Here is an 11,572-nt window from a genome sequence, read left to right on the forward strand (position 1 = left end):
CAATCACTACGACATAAACATACCACCAGCCTACAAGTGCACTATTACATCAAATGACATGATGCTATGACGGAACAAAAAACCTAAAGAATTTACAGTGGCCCGATTTTACACACATCTTTCTGACACCCACATAGCACTGAACCAAAACAAACCATACCTAGTTGAAATGTTCCTTTATAAAATCAGCGTCTTGCTTCATCTCATTTTAAAGCAGCATGCCATCTGTAGGCAACCGGCTACATTACGATTGCCCTCTCTTTATTTCTCCTTCCTTCCCATGTCGCCCGTCTCTCTCTCTCTCTTCGCTCTTTCTCCCTCCTCTTTCCTGCTGAAGCCCTGTAAGTTAACCTGCTCTGAAAAGCAGGAATCTCCCCTTGCACTGAAACCCTATACCACTGCCAGCCAGTCAGCCAGTCAGCCAGTCAGCCAGTCAGCCAGCCAGTCAGCCAGCCAGTCAGCTCCACTTCAGTCCCTACAGTACATGGCTGACTGTCTGCAGGTTTCCCAGTAGAATTCCACTGGTTTTCATTAAGGTTGGACAAGATCAGTGGCTCTTGCTGTCAACGTTATTTAGTTAGTGAGTTTCCTTCCTATGTCAGCGAGCGGAACATGTGGAGACGCTGTCCGGCAAGTGATAAGTTCACTAACACAACAAAAGATTACATTTATAAAGTCAATCACATTGTAAATAGGCCTACCCAGAGTTGGTATAGTTCGCTGTCTTTTCAAACCCAGTCATAGTTCACGTAGGCTACCGCATTCATTCGGATCCTCTACCAATAACATGGTACTAAACATGTCATTGGGAATGTATGTCCTTAGAAATGTCCCTGAGCAGGACTGTCCATACTCACTCACCTGACAGTCTAATGTCTCTCTCAACAAGCACACACATGCAAAACCTACACCCCGGCTACTAGCTTACCTGGCTGTTTGAACACAAACAAGGATCTGAACCACTAATCAAATACAAATAATGACATCACCACATTTGTATTCTCAATCAGTAGGGACTTGAGCCATTTGATAGGCCGCCCAAAATTTGGCGTGTGAGTGGTGTTCTGAAATGGCTAAACGTTAGCGTCGGCATTCCTGTCCCTTCCCCACCACAGCTGAAACACAATGGGGCCTATGGAACAATGAGCAGAGAGAGCTATGGGACTCATAGGACTTAGCACAGCAGAGCTACTGCAGGCTTAAGGGCACTGTACTCTGTGGTGGTCTGTAAGAGTCATGGTGTCACCATAAACGGATAAACACAGACATCGATTACACTGTAGACACACCGCTTGCTCTGGGTGTATTTGGGAATGGTGTGAGACAAGAGTGTCTTCCAGATTGCAAGCTTATATACGGAAGACATGATTTGACCTTTAAATAGATTTTGCATTCCCTCCTCACTCTTTGACTGCAGCTCTCAGACAGCGTGAGCAAGCGACTAACATAGAGCCAGGTGAATCTGCAAATCTGACGTTGCCGCAGACGACAGCAAAGGGCCAGGCACAGAAAGCTGAGCTGTCAGACGCAGTGATCCCCATGGGACATCAAGATTCAGAAGGGCAGCTGTGTTAGTGTGCTCGCGTGTGTATGTTTGTGTATGTGAGGTCAAGTTCAACACAACCACAAAATTGACTACCACAAGAATAGAGACAGCTTGGTGCGTATAGCCCTTCCGTCTCAAGAGTAAGAGAGGGCAAGATGAGAAACGTCCCAATACCGTGTAATTGAGTGTAAGACAATGAAGACGGAGACAGAGAGTGTCCATCTTTTGGGCAGACCAGTGCAGAGGTCATGTGACGGGCTAGGCAAGGCTGGGTTGGGCGAGAGAGGTAGGTTGCCATTGGAGCTCAGCATGGATCATTAGCCCCTAATCCAGTAACACTAGCTGACAAGCTTGGTCTAAAGCACCCGGATGAAGAGACTAGTTAGTACTTGCTAGGAATACACAGAGAAATTAGACTGTATACACTATTTGCCAAGGTAAAGTTGAATCAACATGCACATGGAAGTTCATAGAGAGGTTTTAATGAGGCAAAACGGAAGGTGGGTATCGTATCTCCCCAGATGTCATTGTAAACAGAGCTGAGGTGAGGTAGTCACGGACACTATGTTTTATGTCTCTCTTTCACCCTGGTCCCACGCTGACCCTGAGGACACACGGGGCATTGAGGAACTGCTATGAACAGCATTAATGTACACTATATATACAAAGGTATGTGGACACCCATTCAATGAGTGGATTCGGCTATTTCAGCCACACACGTTGCTGACAGGTGTATAAAATCGAGCGCACTGCCATGCAATCTCCATAGACAAACACTGGCAGTAGAATGGCCTTACTGAAGAGCTCGGTGACTTTCAACGTCATAGGATTCCACCTTTCCAAGTCACTTCAAATTTCTGCCCTGCTAGAGCTATTGTGAAGTGGAAACGTCGAGGAGCAACAACGGCTCAGCCGCGAAGTGGTAGGCCACACAAGCTCACAGAACGGGACCGCCGAGTGCTGAAATTGTCTGTCGTCAGTTGCAACACTCACTACCAACTTCCAAACTTCCTTTGGAAGCAAGTCAGCACAAAAACTGTTCATCGGGAACTTCATGAAATGGGTTTCCATGGCCGAGCAACCGCACAAAACCCTAAGATCACAATGTGCAAAGCCACCATTGGACTCTGGAGCAGTGGAAACGTGTTCTCTGGAGTGATGAATTAAGCTTCACCACCTGGCAGTCTGATGGACGAATCTGGGTTTGGCAGATGCCAGGAGAACGCTACCTGCCCGAATGCATAGTGCCAACTGTAAAGTTTGGTGGAGGAAGAATAATGGTCTGGGGCTGTTTTTCATGGTTTGGGCTAGGCCCCTTTGTTCCAGTGAAGGGAAATCTTAACACTACACCCTACAAAGACATTATAGATGATTCTGTGCTTTCAACTTTGTGGCAACAGTTGGGGAAGGCCCTTTCCTGTTTCGGCATAACAATGTCCACTTGCACAAAGCGAGGTCCATAAAGAAATGGTCTGTCGAGATCGGTGTGGAATAAATTGACTGGCCTGCACAGAGCCCTGACCTCAACCCCATCGAAAAACCTTTAGGATGATTTGAAACGCCGACTGCGAGCCAGGCTTAATCGCCCAACATCAGTGCCCGACTTCACTAATGCTATTGTGGCTGAATGGAAGCAAGTCCCCGCAGAAATCTTCCAACATTTAGCGGAAAGGCTTCCCTGAAGAGTGGAGGCTGTTTTAGCAGCAAAGGAGAACCAACCCCTTATTAATGGCCATGATTTTGGAATGAGATGTTCGATGAGCAGGTGTCGACATACGTTTGGTCATGTAGTGCAGGACAGTGGCGGCTCCTGAAGGGAGGATGGCTCATAATAATGGCTGGAACGGAGCAAATGGAATTGCATCAAACACCTAGAAATCATGTGTTTGATACCATTCCACTTCTACAGCTCCAGCCATTACAACAAGCCCGTCCTCCCCAATTAAGTTGCCACCAACCTTCTGTGATGTAGGAGGAATTACCTCTCTGATTCAGAAGGTGAACATTTATACATACAGGCCAAAATCGGCAGCCGAAGTCTACGCCCCCTGCTTCGGTGATTGGTCAAATAGCAAGGATTAGCAGGGTAGCCTAGTGGTTAGAGCGTTGGACTAGTAACCAGAAGGTTGCGAGTTCAAACCCCCAAGCTGACAAGGTACAAATCTGTCGTTCTGCCCCTGAACAGGCAGTTAACCCACTGTTCCCAGGCGGTCATTGAAAATAAGAATGTGTTCTTAACTGACTTGCCTGGTTAAATAAAGGTAATAAAAATGTTAAAAAATTTAAATTAAAAAAAATTAAGTGTTTGTCATTCAATGAGAATCTAATCGTTTTCATGCACATTTTTTTTAACTCGAGAAATACTGCACCAAACATCTTAGTTAGATGTAAAAAGATCTACCCGGCAGAAAATGCCAAAATGAATGACAGATTTCTTGAGTTATCTTGGATTAATTCTGACTATTTTGAGAAAGTGTACGCTGGCTTCGGCATCTCAAAATGGACAACCAGTACTATTGCCACTTTTTTCTCGCTTTTCAAGCGAAGGTCTATTGAGGGAGAATGCAAGCGGTGAACCGAAGCATGCGGAAGGCTTAAGGGGTGTTACCTCTCTGTACCCATGTTCTGGATAATCACTGGACACAATGGACATGTGATGCAGGTGAATTAGGGATGGATTTAACCAGAGCCTTCTATTTCAAATAAAATGATCTGGGTTTAAATAGCTCAGAATGCTGCTATCACTGGGGCCATGGCAGAGTTTTGCCTACACAAATACACTTTAATTGAGTTTAGAAATGATAACAACTGCAGCTTCTAGGACTTGTGTACACTATGGAACAGAATGCCTCTAGAGCAGCTGTAGCTCTCCTCCTCCACCCCTCATACTGTAACCCACACCTCCGCCCCTGGAATGATGTGACACATTATCAGCTGTTTACTGTATGATGTCCACGTGTGAACAATTGGGAATATTTTGCTTCACCAATGCCGGATGGCATCCAAAAGATCTAGCCTAAATCACATGAATTACATGCGAGTGTGAATGATGACATGACATCACTGTCCCTTCCTGTACATATAGTTCAGTCCTAGTTGATATGCCAACCCACTCTAACTTCCACCCTCGACATCAGCCGCAATGCATTCAGTACCACTTCAAGAAAGCGCAATGGCAACAAACATCATCACCGCCCAATATTTATCCAAAAAATAAGATCTCACAGTATAGTATGAAAGAACTCGGATGAAAAAAAATGATGACAAAACAAGACATGAGCCATGGCACGAATGAGAGCAATTTTCCTATTCAAACAAGTCTCAAGACAAATGTTTGGTAAGATAAAGACATGAGGCCGACCAAGTCGCTCTGCAGTTTGATATTACAAATCTATTAACAGAGTATAATCACTATTTGATACCACATGTAAATTAATTTGTAAAAAACTGGGGGAAGACCTTGCATTCGGGACACAATTCCTTGTCAGTAACTGACGCGTAATGGACACAATTCGAGGGTCTATTTTCCTTGCCACACGTGCGCACTGGAGAGGCTTTTCTAACTAACTGTGGAGCTATACGAATAATAGATCAAATTGGACTTTAAATGCAAATTAATTAAATGAACCATGTCCTTAACTGTGTCAGTTTATTTGAGTCGAATCAATCTAGTTGTGCCGAAAGCGCACTAAAACTCACGGTGTCATTTACAATGAGCGAAAAGCTAAACAATGCCCATTGTAAATTGGCTTTCAACATGTTTTGTTTTAGAAGGCTACATAAAGGAATTTTGATAGGGTACTTACATGTACTCGAATCGTAGGGGACCGGCTATGGTCACTAACAACAGCAGGGACTGGGCATTTGTGCGCCGCTGCAACAGAGAGCGTGGAAGCCCATTTACGGCGAGCGCAGCCTGTCCCTGTTACAAATATAACCCCCTCCCTTCGCCCAGGCGCTGCTGCATGCCACGTGCAGAGGCCAAGGCTGAGCGGGCTATAGACAGCAATTGACAGAACCAGTCAAATGTCAGCACACTGTCAATAGCGCAGATAAAGTTAGCAGCAATGTCTTCTCTATTTCTTAAGCTATGATTGGATTTGTTTTATTTCTTTGCTACAGCATATGCTACATACATCTACAATGTCAAGTCTGGCCATTTCATGGATCAAGATACGCTTGAATAAAGATAACTTGAACCCTAAAGACACTTGTATTTATCCAAATAGGACCCAGAAATAAAATTCAACTGTTTGAAAGTTATCACTAAACACCGTAAGGCAAACAAATTGGAGAAGTACCCTACCACCTCTCAGTATAGAACACTGCCTCGAGTGCCCAAACAGGCACTTTGCCATTTCACTTAAAGGTAGTCACCGAAATGACTTTGCACAAACAGCAACGCAAACACTGCAATGAGTGAGATGCAAGATAAGCCTGATGCAAAACTTTGCTCTCAAATAGTATCTGCGCTTGCGCACAGGTTCGCATCACACTCTTACAACGTGGTAGCCACGGGACCAAAACAGTGGAGAAGTTTAGCATTGCGCTCCAATGCTCTTAGTTCTTGCGTAAATTAACCCACTATGCTGTTTACTTTATGCATGTACGAGATATCGCTGACTCTGCCTTTAAATTAACTGGGTATAAGGACCAGAATACATTGAAAGGGGGATCAGAACAGAGAGCAAGGACAGAGGCCTTTGCACAAATTAGGCAACTAGTGAAGGATGCAGCACTGGCAGTCCCACACCTGAAGAGACCAAATAACTTCTAAAATAACACCAAGTCACAGTACGCCAGAGGAAGTCTGAAGTTTGATTCATACTCTAGCTTGGGCCACTTCAGGTCTTGAACAGTAAGAATATATCTGACCTTATAAACATGATTGCACTTGACCCTGTGTGGCCATCGTGGAGGTGGGATAAACCTATAGCCATGTCTCTTATACAAAATAGTACAACAGACATTTGGAAACATGACGTAAGATGTGGGTCGAATATCAACCCAGATCCAATAACAGTTAACAGGTGCTGCTCAATAGAATGAATGAAATGAAAACAGTAACATTATCTAAAGTACTCACAATGAAATTAATTTACATTTGCTCAATTAAAACAAGATCGCAGAATGTTCTCCGCCCTGAAAAAAATGCAACCTAACATTAAAATGGCACCTCAAAACTTAACAAGAAAACCTATGTACATGTATGAGCTTTCCAAGTATCTAAACAGATAATATATATATATGAAATAAAAGAAAGGGCCATAAAGATCCAAATGTGCATTTGGAACAATAAAAATAAAATAATGCATTCACTTATATGCTCATACAGTAGTGTCATTCCCTTGCAGCAACTTGAGATTAATAATAGCACTTGTAACAGCAGCAATATCCCTCAGCAATAAATGAAAGCGCACACATTCTGAATTATTAAGATTTTGTTCTCCTGCAAAATGTTCTAGCAGCTCGTTTCTGCATTCTGACCATCTGGTATCAAATACAGAGTGGAAAACGAATCAATCAACAACTCATTTAAAAAAAAAATTGAAACAATAACTAAGTGGGCACCCATGCCTCTGTTTTGGTTAAGAGTTGAAGGATGGGCATGGCGAAAATGTAACCACTCTCAAATTCAAAGGTGGATGCAAAAACTGACCATCTCTGATATAAAAATTATAGTTTACCCATGTCTTGAGGTTATACGGTGTTTACATTTACATCGTTCACAAACATTGGAGTAAAACAAGCTTATATTTTGGTTTCTGATGGGGTACTTACAGCTGAACTAAGCTCATGAGGCATTTATAAGTTATATTCTTCAAAAATGAATGGTTATATATTATTATTATTTTTAAATGGATGTAGCAACTAAGGATTCTAGCTATAAACTTTGTTATAAAATTTGTTGTAGTAAAGCAATATATTTGTTGTAATTTAAATCACTGTCAACTTTCCTTTTCCTTCCACTTTGGGTTTTCAAGCCATAAGAACCGCAGTTTCTACATCGTTTGATATAAATGTGTTTTTTCAAAACACGAAACTTCAGAAATGCATTTCAGATAAAACCTATCAAGATTTGGAAATTCATGTTGGACAAATTACCTTTAAAGGGGCAATGCTACATAAATGTTTTGACTTTTAAATTGATGATATATACCCATTGATTGTTGAAGAATATAACTTAGAAATACCTAATTAGCTTAGTTCAACTGTCGTACCCCATCGGAGCCCAACTAAATAAGCCTGTTTTACTCCATTGTTTGTAAATAATGTAATTGTAAACAAACACTATATAGCTTTAAAACATGGTTAAATCTATCATTTTGATATCACTCATGGTCAGTCTTTGCATCCTTAGCTCTGTCTATGAATTTGTCTATGAATTTGAGATTCAATTTTTCCACCCCTCAACTCTTTTCTTTTTACCAAAACAGTGGCAGGGTGCCCACTTTATTGCTTAACCTGCAGATTTACCTTTTAAATATTTTCACTTACTTATTATTTCCATTCCAAAATTCTACATTTTGATATAGGTACATCACATCTTGCGGCACGGGAAGCCTCAGTGTTCTATAGGCTAGGAATGAACCTCTGTCCCAGCTCTCCCCTCTTCTCTCCACATCGTGCCAGGTTGTGAGTACTCAGGCGCACACCAGTAAAGGGTGGGAGAGGGCTCTGGAAGCTCTGAGATGCGATCGGCCGGGCTGAACTCTAGACATTGTGCTTTAAAAGAACAATAGAATTTCAAAGATTCATTAACTCGGAAAATGTCTTGTAACAGAAACATGACTTAAAATGTGTATATTGGACATACAAGGCGCAGGTTGTTCTCCTCCTGGCTCAGGTTGGATAAGAGCTGGGTGCAGGGGGTCTCTGGGGCACCAACTACAGGTGTAGGAGATGGGGCTATCCCTGGGCCAGTCCTCCTCGCTGGGCAAGCCAATCACCCTGTGGGACATGGGAAAGAGCACAGACACAACCCCAACACAAGGCACTGGTAAAACACAACTCATACATTATTCAAATGCTTTTATCATAAACGACCGATCAAAAGTAGGGCACGGTAGAACAATGGTATCCAAAGGAATAGTTTGGTAAAAATGCAGCCGGCGCTCCACATGTCCACGGAGGACATATAACCAGAGTGGAGCAGCACCTCAGGGGCCCCTGTACCACAGTGTCACCACCTGAAGAGAGAGAGAGAGAAGAGAGAGGAGAGAGGAAGGGAGACGATTGAGACATTGGATAGGACATAGAAAGATACGTTTTACTTCTATGCACAGGAAACAGCAGAGGGAACACCCCCCTATCCACATCGATGGAACAGTAGTGGAGAGGGTAGCTAGTTTTAAGTTCCTCGGCATACACATCACAGACAAACTGAATTGGTCCACTCACACTGACAGCGTCGTGAAGAAGGCGCAGCAGCGCCTATTCAACCTCAGGAGGCTGAAGAAATTCGGCTTGTCACCAAAAGCACTCACAAACTTCTACAGATGCACAATCGAGAGCATCCTGGCGGGCTGTATCACCGCCTGGTACGGCAACTGCTCCGCCCTCAACCGTAAGGCTCTCCAGAGGGTAGTGAGGACTGCACAACGCATCACCGGGGGCAAACTACCTGCCCTCCAGGACACCTACACCACCCGTTGTTACAGGAAGGCCATAAAGATCATCAAGGACATCAACCACCCGAACCACTGCCTGTTCACCCCGCTATCATCCAGAAGGCGAGGTCAGTACAGGTGCATCAAAGCTGGGACCGAGAGACTGAAAAACAGCTTCTATCTCAAGGCCATCAGACTGTTAAACAGCCACCACTAACACTGAGTGGCTGCTGCCAACACACTGTCATTGACACTGACCCAACTCCAGCCATTTTAATAATGGGAATTGATGGGAAATTATGTAAATATATCACTAGCCACTTTAAACTATGCTACCTTATATAATGTTACTTACCCTACATTATTCATCTCATATGCATATGTATATACTGTACTCTACATCATCGACTGCATCCTTATGTAACACATGTATCACTAGCCACTTTACTATGCCACTTTGTTTACTTTGTCTACACACTCATCTCATATGTATATACTGTACTCGATACCATCTACTGTATGCTGCTCTGTACCATCACTCATTCATATATCCTTATGTACATGTTCCTTATCCCCTTACACTGTGTATAAGACAGTAGTTTTGGAATTGTTAGTTAGATTACTTGTTGGTTATCACTGCATTGTCGGAACTAGAAGCACAAGCATTTCGCTACACTCGCATTAACATCTGCTAACCATGTGTATGTGACAAATAAAATTTGATTTGATTTGATTTTTTAAAGTTCCTTTACCTTAGTTAGGCTGGGGGACAATGGCACTGACAATTGAACAGATTGTGCATTCAAAGGAGGATGTTCTACTCTGTAGACTTACACAGGGTGTAAGGGCGATGTGATAGGTGTAGATGCACGCCAGCCCAATGCCAGCAATTTTCATCAATCTCCACGGCTACTTACCAGTACATTCTCCGGCTTCAGATCGCAGTGCACCAGCATGTTGGTGTGCAGGAAGTCCAGCCCCTGCAGCAGCTGCACCACCACATCCTGTACAGACAGGAGGCAGCATGACAGCGATGTTCAACCACTTTCTCTGACTGTGGCTTATTCTGACAAGATATGAGGACATCTGGCATGAAAAGTTTTAAAAGAGAGTAGAGTAAAATGTTATATTAATTCTTAATGGAGTGCTTTGGAGTCGTTGAGATTTTTTTCAGATGCAGGTATGTAAAGGGGGCTAATTCACACCTTAATTTTGTCAAGACTCAGTCCAGTGCAGGAGACCATGGTGAGGAAGGTAGACAGGTCCTGGTCTCTGTACTCAAACACCAGCGTCAGGTCCAAACTCCTGTTCTTCAGACCAGCAGATACATCCAATAACCTTTCAGTAAGATCAGCAATTAAGGTCAATCATTGTGAACCATTTCTGCTAATGAAATGGCATTGACACCATGGTATACAATTATAAAACACCATAACAGTGATTTTAACCCCAAAGATCATTATGTGTTATTCCAAGGCCACCTCCCGGATCATGAAAGCAGGAATCCCACTCTCCGTGTCTCCAGGTATGTTCAACTTCTTCACCGCTACAAGTCGCTGTTGATTGCAGACCTCTCTGGTCCTGTACACTTCGCCATATGCGCCTTCACCTCTGCCAGTATTTCCTAATTCTGATGTTCATCGCACCCATTGACCTCCATGACCGGCCGATTTCGAATTTGGATGCATAAAGGATGGAATAGACCGTGCGTAATGCCTGTAAACAAGCGGTTAAGTAATAAACTGGACAGTGATGTGAACTGCTTCCACACGCCTTTTACTGGTAGCCACTGTTCATATGTGTGTTTGTGTCTGTGTGTGTGTGTGGGGGGGGTCAAGACGTTCACGAGACTTATTTAGCTAGCTAGCTAAATTAAGTACTTATGCAAGAGTGAACTTAAAGAGTTTAGTAAGCTTTACACAAGATACCGATTTTATGCATTGCCGCTGGCAAGCTAACTAAGTAGCCAGCAATCTTCCTCCAGCCCCATCTAGCAGCCACTTGCTAGCTCACCAAAATGGAATCTCAAAGCAGCTTTGTGCCATGTGTGGTTAGATATACTTAGCTAATATTTAATGAATTGTGATTCATTTACCTTCTCACACCAAACTGCAGAGATATATACATTTTCAAGACGCTCATAAATTATGGGACAACATTCTGGTACGGCCCCTTATTCTCAACTAATCAGATCTCTCATCACGTCAGACAAACGTGGTCCTGGAGACCTCTGCATGTGTCATCATGTCTTGCACATTATGGACATTAAGTTCCAGGCCAGCCATGATACCAGTATCAATAGAATTCTAAAGGGATGATAAATGACTAAAAGGTTAGGAAACAAATCTATTCTCTCTCTTTGATGAATCCTTCATTATCACAGTTTGCATTATTGTTACAAAGTCCCCCCCCCCCC

General features: G+C 43.1%; 1 protein-coding gene across 13 annotated transcripts in view; it reads right to left on the reverse strand.

Moving 5' to 3' along the window:
• The window catches only part of LOC124016439 (supervillin-like), a 33,056-nt gene extending 21,519 nt beyond the window's left edge, over window positions 1-11,537 (reverse strand). For 2 of the 13 annotated variants that reach the window (XM_046331998.1, XM_046331999.1), the window contains exon 1: window positions 5,353-5,545. Coding sequence is in view for 1 of the 13 variants with exons in the window: in XM_046332012.1 (XP_046187968.1) it covers window positions 8,045-8,088 (44 nt within the window). In the remaining 12 variants the exon portion in view is untranslated. Of the gene's footprint in view, window positions 1-160; window positions 320-5,352; window positions 5,551-8,044; window positions 8,273-8,363; window positions 8,737-10,073; window positions 10,161-10,361; window positions 10,495-10,637 lie in introns of those variants that run through there. The other 11 variants (XM_046332003.1, XM_046332005.1, XM_046332008.1 and 8 more) reach the window with 9 other exon arrangements.
• Window positions 11,538-11,572: the final 35 nt, after the last annotated feature.

This window comes from Oncorhynchus gorbuscha, linkage group LG26, assembly GCF_021184085.1.
Source record: "Oncorhynchus gorbuscha isolate QuinsamMale2020 ecotype Even-year linkage group LG26, OgorEven_v1.0, whole genome shotgun sequence".
NCBI lineage: Eukaryota > Metazoa > Chordata > Actinopteri > Salmoniformes > Salmonidae > Oncorhynchus > Oncorhynchus gorbuscha.